This window comes from Opisthocomus hoazin, chromosome 26 (genome assembly GCF_030867145.1).
Source record: "Opisthocomus hoazin isolate bOpiHoa1 chromosome 26, bOpiHoa1.hap1, whole genome shotgun sequence".
In the NCBI taxonomy this organism is placed as follows: Eukaryota; Metazoa; Chordata; class Aves; order Opisthocomiformes; family Opisthocomidae; genus Opisthocomus; species Opisthocomus hoazin.
This window is the reverse complement of record NC_134439.1, coordinates 1,023,469-1,049,287: the sequence shown is the minus strand read 5'-3', so window position 1 is coordinate 1,049,287 and position 25,819 is coordinate 1,023,469. Positions and strand designations below refer to the sequence as shown.

The window sequence follows — 25,819 nt, the reverse complement described above, 5'->3', positions numbered from 1 at the left end:
AGAAGAGCAGGTCAGGTAAGGCTGCACAGACACCGAGCCAAGGAAATGAAGACGAGGAAGAAAGGGTTCTCACGAGAAGCAGACAGCTCAAAGGTCCTCACCACCAATGCCACCCTCCTGCCTGCGACTTCGGTGGACAATCCCCAACCACACAAACCCTACAGCCCCAGAGGATGCCAGATGTCCCCAGGCTCCCCCCAGCTCCCCTCTCCCTGCAGTGGGGCTGTCAAGAGCTATGGCTGCTCTGGCCAGGGCTGCCTCCTAACACAGGGCAGGGCTGGGGAGACAGCAACACAGAAGAGGAGCTGCTAGCTCGGCATTTTGGTGAAGGCAGTTTCTGCCTCCTCTCACCCACAGCCTCAAGTGAGCCCACACCCCGCCGGTGGTCTGTCATCTGAACACAACTGTACAGGACCCCAGCTCCCCTTCCAACCAGCGAGGCACACTGACTCAGGGCTAGAGACAAAAATTCAGATCATGACCCTGCATTATAGGTTCCAACACCTAATGAACTCTAACAAAGTGTTTTAAGTCTTTAGGGCTACTCAAAGAAATTATTCCCACTTGGCATTTAACCAGCCCGAGTAGTTTTCTAGGCAGGAGAAAGCCCTATGAGAACAGCTTGTAGCTGCTACCAAGCAGTTCTGCTGTTCTACCCGCACAGACCACGGCTGACGCCCTGCCAGCCACCAAGTGACCAGACCTTGTGCTTCCTCCGGCAGCCGCAGCCATCGGGACTCGAGGGGTCCAGTGGGACTTCCCAGGGACCAGACTGGGCACCACAGCAAGGAAAGCATGCAGGCAGGAGCCGAGCTGGAGCGGGGCAACAGGGAAAGCACAGCCTGAAGCAACATCTCTACTCACTGGAGGTAAGGCAGTCCTGCCCCAGGGCTGATTCCCCTCCTTCAGCAAGCCCCCCTGCACAGCACACACAGCCCAGCACCACCCTGCAAAACCAGGGAGGGAACAAGCCGAAAGCCACAGCAGCAGCTGAAGACACCAAGGAGATTAGAGTCAACAAGCCAGCAGCGTGACACCTGGGACTCGGAGCCAGCCACACATTTAACAGGCAGTGAGCAAGCCCAGGGAGAACAGCTGGCAGTTGTTGCTATGATTTCCACCTTTCAGCTTTACAAAAAACCTCATTTCCACCACTGCAGCTCCTGGCTCGGTCTGTGTTCCTGCGAGGAGAGCCAAGCCTAAGCCCTTTTGCCACCTACCCGCAGGTACCACACCCCGGTGCACAAACACGGCACAGCTCTCCCAGGCTGACTCAGCCCAGAAGGACAATTCGCCTCCTTGCAGTTGCTCAGAGCAACATATTTGTTCTTTTCCCCTGGTTACACGCGTTCCTCCAGAGCTTGCTAACAGCGAGCTGGTCTTCTCGTGGCACCACGCACTGCTCAGTATCAACACCTTTGTTCACATCCAGCCTGCACAGGATTTCCCCCCATCCCAGCTTCCAGACCCTAAGGACAGGCAGATCAACAGCCGAGTCCAGAAATTTTCTGGCATCTTGAAAGTTACAGTTTTGGTTGAGTTCCTGCCACATTAGAGGTAATTAACAGACCCCTCCAAGCTTGTCACCCGGCCACAGGGCTGCAACAGCTGGGCATAAACACCAGAGATTTCACTGCCACATATTTATCATGGCAGTGAACTGACAGCCAAAGCAACTTCAGAGCCTCTTCCTCCAAGGAGCACCCAGGGTCCCGAGAGCCATGGAGTATCTGGCAAGGCCAGCTGTCCCCCCGCCCGCGGCAGCCTCCACGACAAGCGCAGCAGAAAGGATGCACTCAGGCAGCCTCCACCCCCCGCCAGAGAGCAATTAGTGCTTATTCCTGCCTCGGTTCGCATTAGGCACTGTTCAGCAGAGGTGTTTCTGTCCTGTGGCTCTTACAAAGGACTCTCTGCAGCCTGAGCGGGTAGCTGAGCTACCTGGAGAGCATTACCCCTAAGCCTCACTGCCCCTGAACTCTCACCGCTGACAGCATTAACACCACATCCACAAATCAAAACCAGCACTTGAAGGAGGGCTGCAATGCAGAACTGACACAGGGGAACTGCCGCTATGTAGGCTTCCAGTAACGCCGCCGCTCACCCTCCAGCACAGCTGCAGAGAAAGAGGACAAGTTTCAAAGAGGTTTTTCGAGAAGCACTAATGCCTGTGCTCTTCAATTCCAGAGTGTGGAACACTCCAAACCACAGCACGGCTCACCCCACATCCCAGCAGGCCGTACTGGACAAGACGCACTCTGGCTGCAGCCCGGGCAGGCTGCTCCTGCAGAGATGGGGCCCTCCCCGCAACTTCACCACCCACAGCAAACCAGGTCCGGGGACAGAGCTGGCAGCCACAGGACAGGCTGGTGTGTCCGTTTATAACTCACACTACAGCTGCGCAACATCCCAGCACCAAGCAAAGCCACCACTCCACACCTGGAGCAAGAATCACCGGAGACTGAAGGGTTAGAGGACAACACAAGGAGAGACTCCTTGGGCTGAAGGCAAAGCCTTGATTGGGTTTAATGCACTGTAACAGCCAGTTCTAACTTCTACTCATTCTAGAAAAAAAGCCATCTGACATCAGCTTTGCACGGGCTCAGCAGCTGCAAGCACTGAGCCCTGCAACAGGCAGCGCAGGAGATGCCACTTCCCCAGCAGAAGCCAGCCCCATTGCCTAGCACCTTATCCGGAGGCAGGAGAGGTGCTGGGGGGGAGAGCCGGTGGGGAGGTGAGGGGGAAGGGAACAACACCCCTTTCCCCAAGCCCCAGCAGGGTGTTTGCCTCTTGCCAGGTGACAAAGTGAGAAGTCCACAGGCAGAACTCGCAGACTGAGCTCTGCCCAAGCCGGACCCTACAGTCTCACTTCACCGCCACGCTGCACTTGTGAAGCCTGACAAAGCAGTAAGTTTTCCTCCTTTTGCCATCAATCTCAGAAGGAAGAGAGGCTTTCCCGATTTCACTACCAGGAGAGAACCAAGAACATCTGGTTGTCAACACATCAGCACAGGCACCGAGCTTAAAGGCAGCGACATGCAGACCTTTCCTCCCAGCAGCCTTCCATTACTGCTGCCTGCGGTTCAACTTCAGCGCTTATGCAAACACCCCCCCAGCCGCCCTTTCGACTTTGCTCAGGGTAGTGAGAAAACAGAGGAACAGCCACAGAAACAACGCCACGCTCACCCTGCACCTTCATGGGAATTGGGAGGCTCTTCCACCACCCCCTCAACAGCCAGAAAGCCCAGGAAAAACTAACAGAGGGGAGCCAGCTGGGGGAGCTGCTCCATTAGGGGCCAACCACACAATAATTTGTGACAAGATAAAGCTAGTAAGACCCCTAAAAGTCTGAGGGAACGACTGCAGCCTCCTGCCCGCTCCCGAACAGCTAGAGAACATGGTCTCAGGGCACACATCAGTCATGCCCGCGCTGCCCGAGCCCCAGACACCAGCTGCACAGGAGGAAGCAATGGGTCATCCCCCACTTCCCTCCCAGTTACCCATAATTTGGTTCGTGGCAGCTACTGGAGGCCAGCACATGCCCCAAAAGACTGAGCCACCTCCCTGCTCCCAGTAGCCCGAGGAGCCCCCGGACACAGCACTGACAGTTCAGCTTCAAGCCATTCCCAGCTTAAGGAAGCAACATCATCCATTAAAAATGCGAGCAACGGGGTCTGCTGCAGCTCAGGAATGCCGCTGCCGAGATCCCCGCATTCTTCCAGTTACTTTTTTTAGTCCCCAAATTGGTCATCCCAGGTGAGGGGGAGGAGGGTGGCTCTACTCCCCAAGAGTGGTTGGTTGGGAGGCAAATCCCACCAGAGCCACGCAGGGATGGGGACACCATCATCGCCTCCATCACAGAGCACAGGCAACAACGGGTTTCATGGAAGCTTTATTTTTGATGGGAAAACACTCAGGAAACGACACTGGAAGCCCTCACGCACCACGTTAAGGCAGGCAGCGCAAACGGCAAAGCCCAAATTCTGGAACAGAGAAGTATCAATTGGGATGGAAGATCTCAAAAAAAAAAAAGCTCAGCTAATGGAAACCAGATGAGGCTCCCGGTGCCGGGGGAAGCGTTAACTGTTGCTTTCCACCCGTCTCTGCAGGCTGCAGCTTCCCGCCATGCTGCTGCTGCTTTTTAATTATATATAAAGAAAAAAAAATCTCTAGGAGCGATCACTTGGGCAAAGGGCTCCCCCCATCCACATTCCCCAGCACCCCATGGGTGGAAGGAGCACAGGTGGGAGCCGACGGGAGAGCCCGGTGACCCCCCCCCAGCACCCCATGGGGGGAAGGAGGGCGGGTGGGAGCCGACAGGAGTGCCAATGGGAGAGCCGGGTGCCCCCCCCCTCCCCCCAGCACCCCATGGGTGGAAGGAGCACGGCTGAACCCCCCCAGGACCCTAAGATGGGGTGGGCAGCGCGGAAATATGCCCCTGGAGAGAGAACCAACCCACCCATGGGCACAGAGCCCGACCACCCCCCACGAGGACCCCCCCTCCCCTCAACCCCACGAAGGACCCCCCCACAAGCGCGACACCCACCTTATCCAAGCAGTTCACCTTCTCCGTGGGGTAAACGATCTTGCCGCAGCGAGCACAGTTGGGGTTCATTGCGGGAGGGGGAACTTGGAAGACGGGGGTGTCCGCTCCCTCCCGCCGCTGCCTTAGCCTCTGAGTCTCCGCCCGCCAAGCCGCGACCCTAAATAGGCGGGGGGGGGGGGAGGGGGGGGGGAGGGGGGGAAAGGGAGGGGCTTCGGGGGCGCGCGTGGGCGGGGCGCTCACCCACGCGCGCATGCACGCACAGGTCCACCGCACCCCCCCCGCAGCGCAAAGGGCGGCGTGGGCGGGTGTGCGCTTTCCTTCTCCCCCTCCCCTCAATCCGTTTGCACGCGTGGAGTCGCAGTAAGTGATCACGCAGCAATACAAAAAGTACATGGGGGTATAGCTCAGTGGTAGAGCATTTGACTGCAGATCAAGAGGTCCCCGGTTCAAATCCGGGTGCCCCCTGAGATCGGATTTTCAGCTTTTTTTCCTGTTATTTCCACCCCCCCCCGCGTGATTTCACCTTATGATTTCAAATAATACAGCGTTGTGATGAATTACGGCGGGGTTTTTTAAGCGGGAATTGATGCACAAAGGCAAGGTGCTGACCCCCACGAGCGAGAGGGAGCACTCTCCTCTCCAGCGCTGGTTTTGACCAAATCCGATTCCCAAGAGGGTTTAAATTTGTCAATTTTATTTAAATATATCAGTGGGAGCAGAAGCGGCTCTGCCAGGCCGGCCCCGGCCCCGTGGGGTGACCCACAGCCCCGCTGCGAGCAGGGTTTTCCTGCGTGTTTTCCTTCCGTGACGTCAGGTGGGCAGCGTCGATTTGGGTTCTTACTTGACAAAAGCCTCATTAATTCGATTTCTATCAGGAGATAATGACACCTTAATTCCCCCCAATGTTCTCCCTTCCCAGAGCTTGATATAAAAGCACGAGCCTCGGCAATCGCTGTTTGCAGGCAGGCTTTAATAACGCACACCCACACCCAGCGAGGCTGCGCTCGGCTCTCTTCCCCCTTATTCGTTTCAGGATACGGCTTAAAATTGGCTTCCTTCGTTTTAAAAGCAGCTTATCTGCTCCTCTCACAAAGGTGCCCACTCCTTCCCCTTCTGATCACCTCATCCAACGCTTCCCAGCCCCTCGAACCAGCCTCCCACCCTTTCCTGGCCCATCGTGGCTTAAAATAAGCCGAGCTTTTCTGCTGATCCAGCTCTTTGGGATGCTGCGCGTGGCTTTTCCTCTCTTGGCTCGGGAGATGCTGCCGGCGGAGGGAGGCTCTCCGTCACCCAGACGTTCTGGGTGCGCAGCACCAGTGCTGCTTCCCGAGGGCATCACTCCACTGAGGCCCGGTGCCAGCTGCAGCTTTTCTTCATCTTTTTTCTTTCCCTGAGCTGCATTGTGCCTAGTGCCTGTGGCATCCGGCCCCTCAGCGGGGTGGATGCTGTGGCGTGGCCTGCGCTTTCCTCCTGCTGACTCTGCAGGGCTGACGGATGGCCGGTGACATCCTGGGACCCCGCTCGACGCGATGTGCGGGGTGCCACTGCGTTGCAGTATGTTTACATTCTTAGGCCTGAGAGTGCTTTGGTGCCTGTCTCTCATTAGCTGCAAACCACGTGTTTACCGTTAGCAGTCGATTTTATAGCCGTGAAATAACAGGATCCTTCTCTGCTTTCTGAAGTTATTGTCTTAAATATGTATTTCCCGTTATTTGCTCTCAAGCTGACGAGATGCTTTCGTTGCTCTACGCAGAGCGCCCAGAGGGCTCAGCAGATGCAGTATTCCAAGCAGCACTGCTCGTGCTTTCTTTCCTCCTGAAATCAGATTCAGGCAACCCTTGGGTAAATAAGAAATCACTTATTGCCACAAGGCAAAAAACTCTTTCATTTGTGGTTAAATTGCAGTGGAATTTGCAGAATCGCAGGGCTGAAAAGTTCCTGCAGAGGCAAACCCCAGAGTGGGGTGATTCCTTCTGATCGTAGAATCATGGAATCGTTAAGGTTGGAAAAGACCGCTAAGGTCACCAAGGCCAACATCACCCCAACCCCACCGTGCCTGCTAAACCACATCCGAAAGTGCCACATCCACACGCGGTTTTGAACCCCTCCAGGGATGGGGATACCCCCACGTCCCTGGGCAACCTGGTCCAACGCCTGACCGCTCTCGCAGTAAGAAAATTTTTCCCAACCTCCAATGTAAACCTTCCCTGACGCAGCTGGAGGCCATCGCCTCTTGTTCGGTCTCTTGTTACTTGGGAGAAGTGTGCACCCCCCGCCTCGCTACTCCCTCTTTACGGGCGGTTGTAGGGAGCGAGAAGGTCTCACCCCAGCCTGCACACAACACGGCCCATCCCGCTTCTCGCCCCGCAGCCCCCGCAGCCCGCGCGGTGCGGGCAGCCTCGGGCCCGCGGGGAGTCGCGCTGGCCAGGCCCTCGCGGGCGGTGGCGTGGCGGAAGGGGGCGCGACGCTAAACAGTGAGCCGACGGGGGTATAGCTCAGTGGTAGAGCATTTGACTGCAGATCAAGAGGTCCCCGGTTCAAATCCGGGTGCCCCCTCTTTCTTTTTCTATTTTATTTATTTTTTTTTATTTCCCACCCGGGCGGGGCCGAGTCGCCCCGTGGCTCGCGGTGGGGGGTGGGGTTCCAGCCGGGCCGCGGCTGCGCCCGTCCCCTCCCTCCGCTACGGGAGGGGGTGCCGCTCCCCGCCGCCTCTAGGGGGCGCGGCGGGGACCCGTGCCTAGCGCCACGTGATTTTCCCCGCTGCCACGTGAAGCGGCGCTCGCCACGTGACGTCCGCCGGAGCGGGGTGGGCGGGGCTTCCTGTTATCCCGGCGTGCTCCGCGCGCCTGCGTCTCTTCCGGCGCGAAGATGTCGAAGCGAGGTGAGGGGGGGAGTGTGGGTATCCGGCTCCATCCGTTGTCCCACCGCGTCCCGGGGCGGGCGGCTCTGGGGTCGCCGCTCGGGTGGGGTCTGGCGGAGCGGGACGCGGGGAGCGGTGCTCGGTCCCGGCTTGGAGCGGCGGCCGCAGCCGGTGTCGCTGATCCCATCCCGGGAGGCGCAGGCCGGGCTGGAGGGGCCGCGGGAGGCCGGGCCGGGCCAGGCTGGCTCCCCGCTGCCTGGGCCCCGTTTGTGCTCCGTCGCCGCGGTCGTTAACTTTCTTCTCCCCCCGCAGGACGCGGCGGTTCCTCGGGGGCGAAGTTCCGCATCTCCCTCGGTCTTCCGGTGGGAGCGGTGATCAACTGCGCCGACAACACGGGTGAGCGCGGCCGCCGCAGGGTTCCTGCCTGGGCGGGGGGGTCCCTTGGGGCGGCAGAGGCCAACCGGCTGCTGGATGGGTTCCTAAAAACTGATTTTTCCTTCCGCAAAGCTCTCCCTGGGTCTGTGCTCGCGGCTCAATGAGATGTCAGGGATGGAGATAGCAAAACCTCGCTGCTGGGTGAAGCAGCAGCCTGCACTGTTCGCTTCAGCCGGTGATTTGATGTGGGAGGCGGCTGCCGCAGCAGCCCAGGTAATGCCATGCTTCTCTCGGCAGGGGCCAAGAACCTGTACATCATCTCGGTGAAGGGCATCAAGGGGCGCCTGAACAGGCTGCCGGCGGCCGGCGTGGGTGACATGGTGATGGCGACTGTCAAGAAGGGCAAGCCGGAGCTGAGGAAGAAGGGTGAGTGCGGGAGGGGTGGGGAGTCCCGCTGTGCCAGGGCAGAGCCCGCCTGCGCTGCAGTGTCCCTCCTTCGGGGATCGAGAGGCAGAGGCCGCTCGTCGAAGTGAAAGACGATTCCTTCCTCAAACTGATGCGGAAGGCGAGCACGAATCTCTGGAGCATCGTCTCCACCCTTCTGAAAAGCACTCGTTGGGTCTATGCGCAGTGGCTCAGCGAGCTGTCGTGGAAGGGCAGAGCAAAGGCACCGCTTTTGGGTGAAGTGGCAGCCTGTGCTGCTCATTTCAATCAGCGGTGTCATATTCGACCTCGGAAAAGAAGGTTCGCTGCTGTGCTGGAGGGGAAGGGAGTTCTCATTGAGTATTGTCTGTGAATTGATGGTACGTTTAGAAATAAAGGTGGGAAGTGGAAAAACACTGAATTGGCTGTGTGTAGGTGCAGCCATAAGTCTTACGTGATCAGTTTGAAGCGTGCTATTGGCTACAAACTGTAGCTGCTCCTAGCAAAGCGCTGCAAATACGAGACCCAAAAAAACCCAACCCCAAACCCGCGCGTTGAGTTCGGTGCTGCAGCAGAACAGTTCCTCTGGGGCGGCTGTTGCTGGACCGTGTAATGTGATGTTTGCGATACCAAGGCGCTCGTTTCTCTTTGCAGTCCACCCGGCAGTGGTCATTCGGCAGCGGAAATCGTACAGGAGAAAAGATGGTGTGTTCCTCTACTTTGAAGACAATGCGGGAGTGATAGTAAATAATAAAGGTGAAATGAAAGGTGCGGACAAGAACCCCGTTGCACTGGGTGAAGGGGAACGTGGAGAGGGGTGGTAGGGTGGCGTTGCCGGGCAGGGGGGCTGCGCTCTCCGGGGCAGAAGGAGCCAGATTCTCCTTGGACTCAGGAGAGCACAGTTGGCTGCACCAGTTGTTGTGTGAAACACTGCCCTGCGCCATCTCTGCCCCTGCTCCGGCCTCTGATGCGCTGTCATCTCTGTCTCTCTTCCAGGCTCTGCCATCACAGGCCCCGTGGCTAAGGAGTGTGCGGATCTGTGGCCCAGGATAGCCTCCAATGCAGGAAGCATCGCGTGAGTGCGTTCGTCTTTGGAGAGATAAAATAAAAGTCCTTGTACCAAAGAAGTAGTGTCTTTCTTGCCCAAGCGCCCTCCTCTGCCGAGCAGGACGGTGTTAGGTGAGGGAGCTCGTTCTGGGAAGCCTTTTTACAGAACAGATGTGCACTTCAGCAGGAGAATGTGATTTGGAGTTTTAATATCCAGTGGTGTCTCGGGCAGGTTCCCGTACTGATGGAATGACTTAGGTCAATACTGACCGAATTGATCCAATTTATGTATCCACGGGTAGAAACAGGGAGGTGTAAGTGTGTTTTTTGTGGGGTGGGTTTTTTTTGTTGTTTTGGTTTGGTTTCCTTTTTTTTGCAGGGGGTGTTAGGGAAGAGGGAAGGGATTTTGTTTTCTCGCCTATGTACTGTCTGTCGAAATATCCTTCGCAGTCGCAGTCTTCTGTAAATTAAAAAGCGGGGGGGGGGGGAGGGAAGGGGAAGGGCACAGGAGAAAGCTTTTCTAACGCAAGTATTAATAATACAAAAAATTATTTGCCTTGGCTAGTGGTTTATATTTTAAAAAATCCCTGATGTCGATGTTGCATAAGAGAATTTTACATCTCGCTATTTATGGTTCCCAGAATTTAAGCTCTTCAGCATTCATTACATTTGATCAGTACTGCTGATAAAAGTATAATATTCAGACTTCAGTAAAAAAGAAGATTCCGCAAACATGGAGCTTTTTCAATGTATGACTATATAAATGGGTATGACTGTGTAAGAATATTGCCTGAAAGGGAATCAAGAGATGACTGAAATATGCTTACTAGTTCTTTATTAAAAAGGTAAAGACTTTTTTCATATGCATACATGTAAAATAACATGCAAATCTATGTCAAAAAAGCCAACCTCCCTCCTCAAATTACAACTACCCCCAAGGCCCTTAGAAGTGGGCACAAAAAAATCATGATACTTAGCTGCAGAACATTAAACTGCTATCGTAAGACAAATACCGAGTTCTCATACTTCCTGAAAGAGGGCTACCTGGCTTGTTAAAATTCAGGCACCTGTGCCCTGCAATATCCATAGAACTCATTTTAAGAAGGAGGTGTGTGGCTCTGGGACAAGCCCAACGAGAGGCAAAAATATATGCAGCTTAAACCTTTGACAAAATGTGCCAATCCACAGAAAGAGCTTTGTCTTCTCATGAATAGTTCCAGGCAGATATGCAATCAAGCAATCCCAAAGTATACTCATAAAACATTATGTCTACATTAACAGAAGATACTTGCAGCAATATATGCCTATCCATAACTAAGATCAGCACTATTTTCTGTTGTTGACGGTAGGGTCTAGTTCCACAGTCACGCTTCAACAGGGTATACCAGTCATGACCAGCTAATTACAGAATAGGATCAGTACTTTCACTGAAGTTGATGGAATACTGATACTTAAAATATTATTCTCAAGAAGCATGTGCAATGTCAAAAAAATCACAGCATGCAGTATTCAACGGGAAACACCTCGTATTTGGAAAGGCATGTGTACAGTGATTATATATAAAGTGCATGAGCCCAACACAGTTCATAATGAAAATAACACAGAAAACAGTCCACATGAACAGTGACGAAAAAACAATTTGGATTGATACAGGTACTTTAAAATGTTAAACCACAATATTTCTTTATATTTTTAAAAATACCAGATACAAAGACTGCATTTGAATTGCAGCTCTTTCAGCCTCACTCAGAAACCTACAGAACGTGTAAACGCGTACCAGAAGACAAAGCTTTTCTCCTGAATCAGGAGTAAATTTGGAAGTTATCATTACTTGAGCCATCAATCCGAATTAAATTAGTTTAAAAAATAGTAACTTAGGAAGAAACTGCCGTAGGACTAAGCTGTATCTGCTACGCCCTTTGCTTGGGGGGGTAGCAAGTATTTTAGAAAATGCATTGGTGGTTTACATTCAGACAGAAAACGAGTTAGGAGAGTACCTGCCTTTATCAGAAGACTGATCATCTGTAGTTAGCATGAAAGGCAGAGTTGGTATGATATTAAAAGACTGGCGAATGATTGAGAAAAATTTTGTCCTTTGTCCTTCTTACCATCTCTGGCTCTCTGATGACCCTATTTTAGATTCCCCCCCTTCTTTCTGTATGCATTGCTGTTCATTTTGCTCTCCAGCTCTTTTGTTTCCAGCTCCTGGTCCCCATTTCTTAATTCTTCCCTCTCTGCCCTGTAGCGTGTAGCTATGTGGTTTGTGTCGTGTTGTTCCCCCCACCCTCGGCCCTTCTCTCTGTCATTCACTGTCCTGGCTCCCTGTCCATGTTTGTCTCATTCCTCCCTTTCTGCCCTGTTCTTTGTAGCTTTTTTTTTTTTTTTTGTCTTTCCCCATCTCTCTCGGTCTGGGTCCCTGCCCCATTCTTTTTTCCTCCCTCTCTGTCATGCTGCCTGTTGCAGGTTTTCTTCTGCATCTCTATCCTGCTCCCCCGTCCTTCTTTTCCAGTCTCTGTCCTGCTCCCTCTCCTTCTTTCTGCTGCCACTCTTCCTCTCTCCATACTGCTTCTTTCTCCATCTCTGTGGGACTGCCTGTCCCTGTCCTTCTCTCGCTGTCCTTTCCCTGATTTGTGCTTTCTCGTTACACCGCCGCTGTCCAGCCATCTGTCATTTTTCTCCGTCTTGTAGCGTCCTGCACCCTGCTCCTCATTTTTGGCAGCCCCTGCCCAGCAGCGCGTCGCTCCGGGAGCCGACTGACCGACTGTTCCCCGCTGGAGCAACGGGCGCAGCTGCGGGAAGGACTGCCGAAGTGTCGCAGGGGCAGGGGGAGTGTCGGGGGCCCCGAGCCCCGGAGCAAACCGGCTCCCGGGACCGGCTGGGTGCGTGACTGATTAAACACCTGCAGTCCCCTTTGCCCTCCTGGCTGCGTTTGTGCTTCGATTGCACGGGACGAGGGGCTGCGCCAGAGCCCAGGGGAGGAGGGGACGGGCTGTGGGGCTGGGGCGATGGCCCCCTGTTCCTGCTGGGCTCCAGCCGTGGGCCAGGGCTGAAGGAGCCCCAGGTGCGGGCAGTGGGGCTGAAGGCGACAGCCCCTCCCTCTGCCGGGGTGACTGCTGGTGGAGGGGCCGGTGCTGCCGTGCCCCGGGTGGCCGTGGAGGGGCCGGTGCGAGCCGAGGGAGGAGCAGAGCCGTGGCCGGGCTGCAGCGAGGGAGAAGGTGAGCGCGGGGTTGGGGGGGTGGATGGAGCGGCGGGTCCCGGGGAAAAGCCCCCAGGAGGGCGGGGTCCGTGTCGGAGGCAAGGAGGGGCGGGGGTGCGGCGCTGTGTTGGAGCCGCGAGCTGCCCGGAGCCGGGCGTGGGCGCCGCGCCGTGCCCGCTGGCGCCGTCCCCTGGCCGCAATGCGGTACTGCACCCCGGCGTTCGGCTCAGAGTCTGGCCCCTCCGGCGCGCCGTCGGCGCGTGGCGCATGCGCGATGCGGCGGAGCAGCATGGCGGCGGTCTGGTGTCGGGTGCTGGGGCGGCGGGGGAGCAGAGAGGCCAGCGGTGAGGCGCGGGCTCCCCTCCGGCGGGTGCGGGGGTGCGTGGTGGCTGCCCGAGGGTGGTGGGACGGAAAACTTAGAGCCGCCCGCTGCGGCAGGCTGCCGGTGCGCTGGAGGCGAGCCGGGTGCGGGCAGCCCCGGGGCCAGAGGCGGGAGGTGACGGAAGGGAAGGGGGGAAGGAGGCGGGCACCCCCCCCAACTCGGCAGCGCTCCCCCGGCCCCGCTCGCCCCGCGCAGCCGCCCCCAGCTCCAGCATGTCCCCTGAAGCCTGTCCTGGAGCCCCCGGCCTCCCCCAAGGCCCGTGGTGCGGGCGGCACGCTGGCCTTCGAGTGTGCCTCAGTCTCTCTTAACGCGGTTGCCGTTGCTTCTTTCTGTGTGGCAGGGGCCGCGCTGAGGACGCATTTGTCCGTTCCTGCCCTGGAGATGCCGTTGGCTGCGCCCGCTCTAGGCTTGTGTGGGCTGTGTCTGCTAGGCCTCACTCTCCTGGCGGCGTGGGGGCGAAAAGGGAGAGGTGGAGTGCTGAGCGGCTGTGGACAGGAGCTGGCGCGGCTGAAGCTGGAGAGGCCATAGAAGAGTGAAGAATAAGAAACCGAAGGCCATCTGGGTGGCAGCTGCCTCACACTGCAGGCAGGAGAGAGCCTGCCTGTCTGGGTGAGGAAGGATCCTTCTTCGTAGCCTGCAGCAGGCCAGGCCGCCAGCGTGCCCTGCAGGGTCCGTATGTGTCACCAGCAGCACGGTACGGCTGTGCAGCCCGCGATTGAGGCTGCATGTCTGGGGAGCCTTGTCTCCTAAGAGCTGCAAGAAACACGTTTTCTCTTAGGCGGAGGACAGCCAAGCGACCAGAGTTATGGAAGAGGAAGGTAGGAGAGAAGGAGAGAGAAGCGTCTGAAGTGGCAGAGTCTCCTAGCAGTGCCGAGATCTGGGAGGATGCTGTGGGAAACAGCATCAAATGCTTTACTGAAGTCCAGGTGGACAACATCCACAGCCTTTCCCTCATCCACTAGGTGGGTCACCTGGTCATAGAAGATCAGGTTGGTCAAGCAGGACCTGCATTTCATGTACCAATGCTGGCTGGGCCTGATCCCCAGATTATCCTGCACGTGACCGGTGAGTGCACTCAAGATGAACCGCTGCATAATCTTCCTTGGCACCAGGGTCAGGCTGACAGGCCTGTAGCTCCCTGGATCCTCCTTCCAGCCCTTCTTGTAGATGGGCGTCACAATGGCAAGGCTTGTCCTTCTCTTTCCCCTCTTTATCATTCCCCATCCTTCTTCTTGCCTTTCTTCTTTCTCTTTTTATCCTTCTGCCCCAATGCTGCTTTCGTCACCTCTGCCCTGCTCCCTGCCCCTTGTTTCCTCTCGCCATCCCTCTGTCTTGCTTCCTGTCCCGGTTTTCCTATCTTTTCTAAGTCTCGTTACCTGTCCAGTCGTTTCTTGGTGTATGTCCCTGTCAAGCTGGCTCTCCCTTTTTTCCTTTCTCTCTTCCTCTGTCCTGCTTCCTGACACTTTCTTCTCTTCCTCTGTCTGCTCTGTAGCCCCTTGCTGCTCTCCTCCTCCCCCCTAAAGAGACCCCTCTGGTCTCTTTGTACAGATCTGACCCTTTCTTTATTTCTCGGTCCCTTTGTTCTGTTCCCTGTACTTTTTCTCTCTCTTGTCTGTGTGTCCTGTGCCCTGTCACCATCTTTGTCTCTCCTTTCTTCATCCTTTCCTCCCACTGCCCCATCTCGCTCTCCCTCTGTCCTGCTCGTCAGCCCTGCATTTTCTTGCTCCATCTCCTATTCTCTATCGCTCCTTGTACCTATTTTTCTTGATTTCTCTACCTCTCCGACCTTTTCTTTTGACCTTTCTTTCTCTCTCTGCTCCTCGGTCTTCTCCCTTGTCTTATTTTTCTCTTTCTAGTCCTCTGTCCTGCTCCCCAGGCGGGACGGACTTGTACTCGTTTGCTATTTAAATTTGATTTCTACATTTCCTGTTATCAAGCCGTCTATCCCTATTTTTTCTCATTTGTCACATACTCTGTTGCTTTTTAAGTTTTCTTTGTATCTATTCCACCCCCTCTTCCCTTTTCTCTCCGTTCATCCCGAGGCTTTAGAGGGTCTCGTTGGCATACTTTTATCTCTGAAGTGTCATTCGTACCCCTCTCGGTTTGCTGGAACGTTCCCTCTTCTTCAGAGCGGTCTTTTTGTCCTCTCCTCCATCTCGCTCATCTCCAGTGGGTCAGCGCCTCCCTCGGAACATCCGTAGTCTGTTCAGATCCCCTCCCGAGTACCTTTGTGCCCTCAAGGCGCCATTCTTGTCTCTGGCCATGCCTGCACCCCTCTATTTCCATCATGATGCTTCCTGTGAGCATCCTTGCATTGCATAGCCATTCTTTAGGTCTGCAGCGGGCTTTGTACCTTTCTTACTGGAAAGCAAATCTTCCTCAGGCTTTCATTTCACCCCAGAACACGTTTACATTGTCTTCCGCCATGTCAGATGCCTCTGTTTGGTCCTCAGTCCCTCAGGACATCTGTCCTCCATTCAGATCCCTTCCTGAGTTCCTCATTGTGTTGGTGATCCCCCGTTTGGATGCATGTCCGCATTCCTCTCGCTCCCATCACGACGCTTCCCGAGACGGTCCTCGTGCCCCTCGGCACCCTTTGAGCTCTGCCGCCCTCATTGTGTCTCCCCAATTTAGACAGAATCCTTCCTCAGGCTGTCTCTGCACCCCAGAGCTCTCTTACCTTATTCGCTGCCATCTAGGATGTCTCTATTTGGGCGCTCGTCCCCCGAGGACATCTGTACATTGCTGGAACACCCTGCGGAGTTTTGCATCGTGTCCGCTTGCCGCATCCTGGAGACTTTGTCAATCTCTCTGGCCCCCTTGGGACTGCTCTGATCCCTGTGACGATGCCTCCCATTCTACCAGATTGTTTTTCAAAGCCATCTTTGTGCCCCAGAGTGGTATTTTTCTTTTCTGTCTTATCATATGCTTCTATTTGGTAGCTGACGCCATAAAGATGTCTGTCGTCAGCTCCTATCTCCTCTTTGGTTTTTCAGAGAAAGCAATAGCCTTCATCTGTTTTTATCGACATGTCTCCTGTGGAGTTTTTTTTGTTGAGTTTTGCAACTTTTTTTTCTTCTATCTACTTAGGTGTTAATCAGGCCACTTTCGTACAGTTTCTGATGTTTCTTGTATTTCCACCTTTTTTTTTTTTCCATTTTCTGTTCTTTGGAACTCACCTAGCTGTCTTAAGGGAGTCAGCCAGAGAGACCTTCGAAGCAGCTCTGAATTATCAGCCATTGACGGCAAATAATTCCCTTTGTGACCCGAGATACTTTTGAGAAAAGATTATTATGGAATCAAATTCTGCTTTGTTATTCAATCCTATCCAGAAAATAGTTCTGGCAGAAGTTAGGTCATATGCCTGGTCTTGCTAGAAACAAAGAGTAAACCTGTAGCATTTTTGGGTTTTTTTTATAGGAAGCCAACAAAGTCTAAGTTTTGGTAATAATATTGTTACTGCATTTAGCAAACTACTTTCTTACATAGCTTAGTAGGACCTCTTCTTTTATCCACACTGCGGAAAAATTAAGTCTAATTACTTACTTGGTCACATCACTGCTGTAATAGATGTAGTTATAGTAGAAGACCAGGCATTGTTGTTTCCAGTAAGGATCACCATCTCCAGTCAGTGCTTTGCTTAATGTAAATTTAAGGCAGATAAGAGAACTTGCTGCTGCTCTTCCCGCTGGCTTTATACCTTTTGGTGGTTCACCCCTCCCCTTTCCCAGGGGAGCGTGGGAAGGGTGGTGGGCGAGGCAGGGAGTATATGAGCCGCAGCTGCCAGGAGGGGAGCTCATTCCACTCATGGCTTTCTTTGGTCTTAGAGCTCTATTCTTCCTTCAGTCAGTTATAGCTTTTGAGCTAAGCTACTCAGGAAGATGCATTTTGATATTTAGAGAAGCAGAGACCTCTGTTTGAGGTAGGACTCTAAGGATGAGTCAAGTTTTGGCAGCAGATCTAGTACAGAGTATATTTAACCATAGCCTTTTTCTTCGGGTCAGTAATTTTTTATTCAGAGTTTGTGGGTGGTGAGATTGTTTAATAGTATGTGTCGTTCTCTTTATTCTAGGTGCATTGCACTTTCCTGGAACTCCTGACTTGATTGAAGATGGAACATTGTGGTTTTTTCACTAGCGATGCTGTCTAGCGTGTAACTTGCTGGCACCGCATCTCTTAATCAGATTGATGACATCATTGTCTGGCAGGGGTTAAGGTGAGCATCTTCTGTACATTTGTGCAGAGATCGAGCGTTTCTCAAGCGAGCGGCAGGGTTGTGACATGTAGTGTCTTCCAGAGCATGGGATAGCTCGTCAGCTTTACCAATTGCTCAGTGGACTGTGTCACCCCTGGAAACTTGGTGGCTCGTGGCAGGCCTCTCATAGATTATAAGCATTAGGGCTTTGCTTACTTTGTGGTCCTGTAGCCGATCTCTGAGGCTGTGGGAAGGCGTAACGTGGGAGATGCCCACAGAACACAGGGCATGGTTCGGAAGAACAGCTCCCGAGGAGCAGCTGATGTGGGGGATTCAGGGGTGCGAATACAGGGAAGCGGCTGTTGGGAGGGGGCGTGCGGTTCCTTCCTTGCCAGTTCAGGAGAAAAGAAGGGGTTTCTAAAGCTTTGAGACAAGGGGACGGTTGAGGAAGGGAGGAGGGTTTATCGGCTTCTCTTAGTTTAGTTTTGCAGTCGCAATGGGACGTCAACGAGGTTCGTTTGGTTTGAGTCTCTCTGCGGCTGACGGGGAGCTATGACAAAGACAAGAGATGAAGCGTAAACCCTCCGGGCCTCTGCATCTGAAGACGGAGGGCTGAACGTCAGGCCTTTGAACCTCAAAGGTGTGAAGGCTAGTATGTGAAAAGCTTCATGTTCTTTTGCATTTGATTTTGTTTTTTTCTAACGGCAGGCTGTAGTTGGAATCTAGGTGGTATTTCTGAACGGAAATAAGACCTCTGGAATTCCTAAGCTATTGGTCAGCATTGGAGTGACTTCTACAATATGTCTTTTGCAGATGCAGAGGAATGAGCCGTGCGCCAAAGGGTGATGGAGGAGAGGCGAGCGGAGTGTCATAAGAAGGTGGGATCGCATGTGATGTCGGAGGGAAGATGTGACCGGTGGTTATAGGACTAGCTTTAAGGTTTCGATTTGTGGGTGGTGTTTTTTTTTTATATTTTGAAGGCGCAAAGCGGGTTTATGGGCAGCGGAGGTGACTTGGGCAAGGTGAGCCGTGACTAGTGGCCTGCAGTAGCAGTTAATGTTCAGGTGTCTTGTTGTCGGCGAAGCTACAAGCTTTTGCAGGGGACTATGGCATTGGACTGGTGTTTGAGGTGAGCCAGGGCGTTAGCGAGGAGGAGCATGGGGCAGATGATTTCTCAGCAGCACAACGGTAATTTTGTGTCTCTTGGTATCTTGGGTTATCAAGAGCGATGAGGACCGCAGCGTCCCATTCTGGACCCAGCAGGTGAGCAGAGAATCCCGGTGCTTCTGAGGACAGGGATGTTGTGGAAGGTGTTGCGTTGGCCAGCGTGATGCTTTCTGTCAGAACTGCTTGTGGGTTTTCTTTTTTTGCAGACGAGGAAGCGGAACCTGGTGACTGCAGGAGCATCCCAGATATCGATGCATTTTCTGACATAGATGGGTTTAGAGCCATGTTCCTCTGAAAGCGAAGTAGAGGGATCGGGGCCCAGGGAGGGTCTGGAGGGAGGGGAGCATGGTTGGGCATCATGGGGAGGGCTTTTGAAGTCAGCATAGGGGAGCGCGTCGTCCCGGAACAGGCCCCTTTGGGTCAGTAAAGGGAAGGGGATTCTCTTAAGCCCCGGCGGGCAGGGCAGCTCCAGCCTGTGTCTGTGGTGTTGTGTTGTTTGTGTGGTCCATCTTACGTGTCTTAAAACTTACCTGGGTCTCCAGTTCTTCGTTGGTCTCTGTGCTCAACGAGCACCTTAGGCACATCAGGTGCCGTCCCTAGAGTCTCAAGTGCCTGTGGTCAGTGGCATACTGTCAATTTGGCAATTCTTTCATTTCCTTGTGAGCATAAAGTGTGGATTGGTGTCACATTTCGCAAGTTTCCGGTCGGTTCTTATTTGCGACGTCATTCCTGGCTGTGTCAGCCGCTCTTCTCTGTACCGGTCCATTTTCACGGACGGTGGGACTTCTTCCTTGCATCCTTACATTCTTAGGTCTAGAAGCCGGGCTTCTCGTGCATCCATCATCTCTGTGTTGACCGTAACTTCTTGTGAGGGCCTCTTGCGTTATCTTTTTTTCTGGGGCTGCCATAGCGTCTCCTTGCTCTGGGCCGTCGTGGCCCCGTAGGTCTTCTTGCCTGACAGCGTCTCCCATCAGGGAGTCTTTCTTCTTGCGGAAAGTTTTTCTCTTTTCTTTGAACCACTTTGTTTGTGGTGGTGTGCGTACCGTTGGTCTGTGCCTGTGTGTTGGCCTGGAGCTGCTCTGTCCAGGGGTGTAAAGTCAGGGGTAGAAGGAATAGCTACAGGAAGCTGCAGTTAATATGTCGATAGGTCTAGACTGTTGCAGCAGAGGTTGGGCAGCGAGCTCGCAGGGAACAAGCCATCGGCAGGCTGTGTGGTCTGTCATTTGAACAGTGGTTAGAGGAGGTGCTGGGAGCTGCGTAGGAGGGGTCAATTGGCGGCAGCAAAGGAGCTTGAATCTGGACAGCATTCTGGCTTGTATGTGTGGGGCTTGAAGTCTGGCCCTTTTTTTCATGTATTTAGTGGCAGGCTGCAGTTGCACTGCAGATAGTATTCCAACATGGAATCAATACATCTGGAACAGGTAATGGTTTGAGCAGCATCCAAGTGACTTTTTCAATGTTTTTTTCCAGATGTCGGGGAACAAGATGGGCACAGAGGACCAACGGAGGCATTGAGCAGACCGCTCTATGAAGGCGGATGGGTGCATAGCGTCAGAGGGAGGATGCGTTCGGTGGCTATGTGACTGCATTATGGTTGGTGGGTTATTTCCCCAATGTTGCAGGTGCAAAGAAACAAGCGAAGCAGGATATGGGCACCAGGGGTACCTCGGTCAAGGAGAACAATGAGTAGTAGGCTACAGTAGCAGTTATTGTTCTGGTAGGGTGTTGTCATTGAAGTTATCAACATCCCTTATTTTTGGTTTTTCAGGTGGTACCAGAGCCTTGAGGTGGCAACATGTAAACGGCAGGGGTGACATGGGCAAGCAGCCAAGGTGCAGGAGAAGGAGATGGGAATCGCTGCGGGCAGGCTGCAATTTTGGCAATATCTCAGCATGTGTCTTCTGCTCTGTTTTCTTTGCAGGTGTCACACTGTCTCGGATGCGCAAAGCGGCGTGCTGACAAGAGATCTGACAAGGTGAGGCGGTCGTGGGTCGGATCAGTGTCTTGGATCAAAGTGTCATACGGCACCTCAATGACGCGTATCTGTCTTGGCTTTGCAGGGGCTGTGCGGATCGCCTTTGGCATTGGACTGGCATTTGAGGTGAGCTGGGGTGGCAGCGAGGAGGCATCTGGGGCAGGTGATTTCTCAGCAGCGCAATGGTAACTGTGTGTCTCTTGGTATCTTAGGTTAGCAAGAGCGATGAGGGCTGCAGCGTCCCATTGTGGACCCAGTAGGTGAGTGGAGAATCCCAGTGCTTCTGAGGGGGATGCTGTGGATGATGTTGGTGTTGGCCAGCATGATGCTTACCATCAGAACTGTTTGTGGGTTTTCTTTTTTTGCAGACGAAGAAGCGGAACTGGACGACTGCAGGAGCTTCCCAGTTAGCCAATGTGCGTTCATGTTGAGCATGGATTCAGACCCTCAACCCTCTTAAAGCTAAGCTGAGGGATTGGGGAGGGTCTGGAGGGAGGGGACCACGGTTGGGCATTGCAGGGAGGGTTTGTGAAGTTAGTGTAGGGGAGAGGGCTGTGCAGGAGCAGGCCCCTTTGGGCATGTAAAGGGAAGGAAGGGGTTTGTCTTCAGCCCAAGTGGGCAGGGCAGTTCCAGCCCGTGTCTGTGGTGCTGTGTTGTTTGTGTTGACTGCCTTCTGTTTCTTAGACCTTACCAGGGTCTCAACATCCTCATTGTTCCTCATGGTCAAGGAGCACATTATGCACATCAGGCACCACCCCTGGGGTCTTGAATGCCCATACTCATCAGCATAGTGCCAATTGGGTGTGTCTCTTCTTGCCTTAGAAGCGTAAAGCATGGATCGATCTCACGCCTTAGAAGTTTCTAGTTGGTTCTCTTTTGCAGTGTTCCAGGCTGTGCCAGCAGCTCTTCTTTCTAGCGGTCCATTTTCATGGACTGTGGGACTTGTTCCCTGCATCCTTACCATCTTAGGTCTTGAAGCTGGGCTTCTTGCTCATCCATCGTCTCCATGTTGACTGTAACTTCTAAGGGACCATTGGGTTCTCCTGTTTTTCTGGGGCTGCCGTGGAGTCTCCTCGCTTGGGGCCGTTGCGGCCCTGTCGGTCTCCTTGTCCGACAGCTTCTCTCATCCAGCAGTCATTGCTCTTGCAGAGTTTTCTCTTCTTTGTATCCAGTTGTTTGTGGTGTTATGTGTAATGTTGGTCTGTGCCTATGTGTGTTTTGGCTTGGATCTGCTCTGCCCAGAGGTGTAGAGTCAGGGGTAGGTGGCATAGCGATAAGAGGCTGCAGTTAACAGGTCAACAGGCCTAGACTGTTTAGGCAGGGGCTGGGCAGTCAGCTTGGATGGAGCAGCCATCAGCAGGCAGTGTAGACTTTCATTTAAACAGTGTTTTACAGAGGTGACTGGAGTTGTGTGGGAGGGGCTGATTGGTGGCAGCAAAGCGGATTGAATATCAACAGTATTCAGGTTTCTATGTGTGGGGTCTAAAGTTTTGTCCTTTTTTCCATTGTTTTTTCTTAATGGCAGTCTAGAGTTGGCCTCTAGATGGTATTCTGAAATCAAGCAATAGAGCTGGACTCTAAGCTCTTGGTCAGCCTTTGGGTGACACATTTATTACTTTTTTGCAGTTGCCTGTGGACAAGATGGGCACCAAAGAGCCATGGAGGTGGCGAGACGTGCGCCAAAAGAAGGTGGGTTGGTGCGTGACGTCGAGGGAAGATGTGACCAGTGGCTACATGACTCCACTTAGCTGGTGGTTTGTGTGTTATTTTGAAGGTGTGAAAGAATAAGCGCAGTGAGATATCGGCACCAGCGGTGACTTCAACAAGGTGAGCTATGACCAGTGGACTGAAGTATCAGTTACTTTTCAGGAGTCATATTGTTGGTGAAGCTATAAGCGTCCTTTGTGTTTTGTAGGTGGTACCTAATCTGCAGCATGGCAACACGTAAATGGCAGAGACAACACGGGTGAACAGCCAAGGTGTAAAGGCTGGGAGATGGCAGTTGGTGTGGGTAGACTGTGTGGTTTTGGGCAGTATCTCAGCATGTGTCTCTTTGCTGTGATTGTTGCAGATACCGCATGCAGACTCGGAGGGGCATGACAACATGCTGACCAGAGGTCTGAGAAGGTGAGACAATTGTGTGCTGGGTCAGTGTGCAAGAGCAAATTATTGTGCAGCAACTCAGTGAAGCGTATCTCTTTTGGTTTTGCAGGGGCTGTGTGGGTTGATTTTGGCATTGGACAAGCTCTTGAGGTGAGCCAGAGTGGCAGTGTGGGGTGGGTGACTTCTCACGGGCGCAAAAGTAATTTTGTCTCTCGGTATCTGAGCTAGCAGAAACCATGATGGCTGCAGTGTCTGACTCTGGAACGAGCAGGTGAGCAGAGCACCCGGGTGCTTCAGAGAAGGGGGTTGTTGTGGAAGAGGTTGGTCTTGGCCAGTGTGATGCTTCCCGTCAGCACTGTTTCTGCGCTTTTGCCTTTTCAGATAACAAAGCAGAACCAGGCGAGTGCAGGAGCTTCCCAATTAGCCAATGTGCTTTTTGTTGAGGATGGATTCAGACTGCTGACCCTCCAAAAGCTAGGTCGAGGGACTGGGGCTGGAAGAATCTGGAGGGAGGGGAACACAGTTGGGCAATGCTGGCAGGGCTTATAAAGTTAGTGTAGGGGAGAGCTGTGCAGGAGCGGGCCTCTCTAGGCATGTAAAGCGAAGGGGGTTCCCTTCATCCTTGGACTAGTATGGGCAGGGCAGTTCCAGCCTGCGTCTGTGGTGCTATGTTGTTTTTGTGGTGTCTTCTGTGTTGTAGACCTTCCGCTGTTCTTGATGTCCTTGTTTCTGTTTGCACTCAAGAAGCTCATCAGGTGCCTTGGATGCCATTTCTAGGCCCTCAAATGCCTGTACTCATTGGATAGTGCCAACTGGGAGGTTCTCTTCTTGACTTACAAATGTAAAGCATGGATCAGTCTTGTGTCTTGAAAACTTCTGGTCAGTTCTCTTTGGCGGTGTCGTTCCAGGCTGTGTCAGCAGCTCTTCTCTCTACTGGTCCATTGTCATGGACTGTGGGAGTTTTTCCTGGAATCGTTATGCTCTTAGGTCTTGAAGACAGGTTTCTTACACATCCATCATCTCCATTTTGACCATAACTTCTTGTAAGGGACCATTTGGTTCTACTGTTTCTCTGGGGCTGCCATGGAGGCTCCTCATTCTTGGCTGTTGCGGCCATGTCGGTCTCCTTGTCCGACAGCTTCTCTCGTCCGGCAGTCATTGTTCTTGCAGAGAGTTTTCTCTCTTATTTGAATCCAATTGTTTGTGGTGCTGTGTGTAATGTTGGTCTGTGCCTGTGTGTGTGTTTTGGCTTGGAGCTGCCCTGCCCAGGGGTATAGTCAGGGGTAGGTGTCATAGCGACAAGAGGCTGTGGTTAATAGGTTGCCAGGCCTAGACTGTTTAGGCAGAGGCTGGGAAGTGAGCTCGGATGGAGCGGCCGTTGGCAGACAGTGTGGACTGTCATTTCAACAGTGTTTTACAGAGGTGATGGGAGTCATGTGGGAGGGGCTGATCATCAGCAGCAAAGCAGATTGAATGTTGACGGTGGTAAGGCTTATGCATGGGGGGGGGCTTTAACTTTTGCCTTTTATTCCTTTATGTAATGGCAGGCTGTATTTTGGACTCTAGGTGCTATTCCAAAATCAAATCAATACATCTGGAATTGTTAATGACTTAAGCAGCATATGGGTGACTTGTTCAATACTTATTTCAGGTGCCAGGGAACAAGATGGGCACCAAAGACCAATGGAGGCGCTGAGCAGAGCGTCATTAGGAGGTGGGTTGGCGCGTGGTGTTGAAGGGAAGACATGATTAGTGGCTATACGACTGCCTTACAGTTGGTGGTTTGTTTTTTTTTCCAATATTGTAGGTTCAAAGCGACGAGTGAAGCATGATATCGGCACCAGGGGTGACTCGGGCAAGGTGAGCAATGAATAGTAGGCTGAAGTAGCAGTTATTTTTCTGGAGTGCTGTTGTAGGTGAAATTACCATCCCTGTTTGTGTTTCCCAGGTGGTACCTGAGCCTCAGCATGGCAACATGTAAGTGTCAGGGGCAACACGGGTGAGCAGCCAAGGTAAAGGAGCAGGAGGTGGGAATCGGTGTGGCAGGTGGCAGTTTTGGGCGGTATCTCAGCATGTGTCTTCTGTTTTCTTTTTGTAGGTGCCACACATAGTCCTGAAGGGGCAAAGCAGCATGCTGACAAGAGGTCCGAGAAGGTGAGGCGGTTGTGGACCGGGTCAGTGTGTAAGAGCAAAGCACTGTGCAGCAACTCAGTGAGATGTCTCTGTCTTGGTTTTGCAGGGGCCGTGCGGGCCGCCGTTGGCATTGGACAAGCTCTTGAGGTGAGTCAGGGTGGCAGCGAGGAGTGTAGGGCAGGTGACTTCTCACGGGTGCAATGATCATTTTGCGTGTCTTGGCATCTTAGGTTGCAGAGGCGATTATGGCTGCAGTGTCCGACTCCGGAAAGAACAAGTGAGCAGCGGAGCATCCTGGTCCTTCTGAGGAGGGGATTGTTGTGGAAGAGGTTGGTCTTGGTCAGTGTGATGCTTACTGTCAGCACCATGTGTGGTCTGTGATGTCCTCATCTTTTTTTCTTTTTCAGATGACGAAGCGGACCTATTGACTGCAGGAGCATCCCAGTTAGCCAACATGCTTGTTGTCGAGGATGGATTCAGACTCCTGGCCCTCCAAAAGCTAAGTCGAGGGACTGGGGCTGGGAAGGGTTTGGAGGGAGGGGACCACAGTTGGGCATTGCAGGCAGGGCTTGTAACATTAGTGCAGGGGAGAGGGCTGTGCAGGAGCGGGCCCCTCTGGGCACAGAAACGGACTGAGTTTCCCTGCATCCTAGGACTAGCATGGGCAGGGCAGTTCCAGCCTGTGTCATCAGTGCTATGTTGTTGTTGTGGTGTGTCTTGTGTCGCAGACCTTCCTCTGGTCTCGATATCCTTGTTTCTCTTTGCACTCACAAAGCTCATCATATGCCTCTGTGCCATACCTGGGGTCTCGAATGCATGTACTCATTGGCATAGTGCCAATTCAGATCTTGTCTTCTTGCCTTACAAGCGTAAAGCGTGGATCAGTCTTGCATCTTTCTGTTGCGGCATCGTTCCAGGCTGTGTCAGCAGCAGCTCTTCTCTCTTCCGGTCCATTTTTATGGACTGTGGGACTTCTTCCCTGCATCCTTATGCTCTTAGGTCTTGAAGCCGGGCTTCTTGCACATCCATCGTCTCCATTTTGACCGTAACTTCTTGTAACGGACCATTCTGTTCTAATGCGGTTTTCTGGGGCTGCCGTGGAGCCTCCTCGCTCTGGGCCATTGCGGCCCTGTCGGTCTCCTTGTCCAACAGCATCTCCCGTCAGAGTCGTCATTCTTGTGGAGGAGCGTTTTCTCTCTTGAATCCCATTGTTTTTGGTGTTGTGTGTAATGTTGGTCTGTGCCTGTGTGTGCTTGCCTTGGAACTGCTCTGCTCAGGGAAACCAGGGAATGCGTAAATGGCAGGGGCAGGGTGGATGACCAGCTAAGGTACAGGAGCAGGAGAATGGAATTGATGCAGGCAAGCTTTGTTTTTGGGCAGTATCTCAGCATGTGCCGTTTGCTTTGATTTTATTGCAGGT

General features: G+C 53.2%; 2 protein-coding genes and 3 non-coding genes across 5 annotated transcripts in view; 4 read left to right on the top strand and 1 right to left on the bottom strand.

Annotated features, from left to right (window-relative positions):
- LASP1 (LIM and SH3 protein 1) overlaps window positions 1–4,706 on the bottom strand; it is a 36,367-nt gene extending 31,661 nt beyond the window's left edge. The window contains exon 1 of the mRNA XM_075443648.1: window positions 4,544–4,706. Coding sequence (XP_075299763.1) covers window positions 4,544–4,612 — 69 coding nt within the window. The 5' untranslated portion in view covers window positions 4,613–4,706. The remainder of the gene's footprint in view (window positions 1–4,543) is intronic.
- Window positions 4,707–4,936: 230 nt separating this feature from the next.
- TRNAC-GCA (transfer RNA cysteine (anticodon GCA)) lies at window positions 4,937–5,008 on the top strand. Its single transcript has one exon. It is a non-coding gene; the product is annotated as a tRNA-Cys (tRNA).
- Window positions 5,009–7,027: 2,019 nt separating this feature from the next.
- On the top strand, window positions 7,028–7,099 carry TRNAC-GCA (transfer RNA cysteine (anticodon GCA)). Its single transcript has one exon. It is a non-coding gene; the product is annotated as a tRNA-Cys (tRNA).
- Window positions 7,100–7,339: 240 nt separating this feature from the next.
- Window positions 7,340–9,328, top strand: RPL23 (ribosomal protein L23). Its single transcript, XM_075443726.1, has 5 exons — window positions 7,340–7,424; window positions 7,716–7,799; window positions 8,076–8,204; window positions 8,856–8,969; window positions 9,198–9,328. Exons 1-5 carry the CDS (start codon window positions 7,412–7,414, stop codon window positions 9,278–9,280), a joined length of 423 nt encoding a protein of 140 aa, XP_075299841.1. The 5' UTR covers window positions 7,340–7,411; the 3' UTR covers window positions 9,281–9,328.
- LOC142364419 (small nucleolar RNA SNORA21) lies at window positions 8,374–8,506 on the top strand. Its single transcript, XR_012766275.1, has one exon. It is a non-coding gene; the product is annotated as a small nucleolar RNA SNORA21 (small nucleolar RNA).
- Window positions 9,329–25,819: the final 16,491 nt, after the last annotated feature.

Bases quoted from the DNA above. Each gene is read 5' to 3' on its own strand.
- RPL23 (XM_075443726.1), top strand. The intron at 8,205-8,855 runs GTGAGTGCGGGA...TTCTCTTTGCAG, and splicing joins GCCGGAGCTGAGGAAGAAGG to TCCACCCGGCAGTGGTCATT. The intron at 8,970-9,197 runs GTGCGGACAAGA...TCTCTCTTCCAG, and splicing joins TAATAAAGGTGAAATGAAAG to GCTCTGCCATCACAGGCCCC.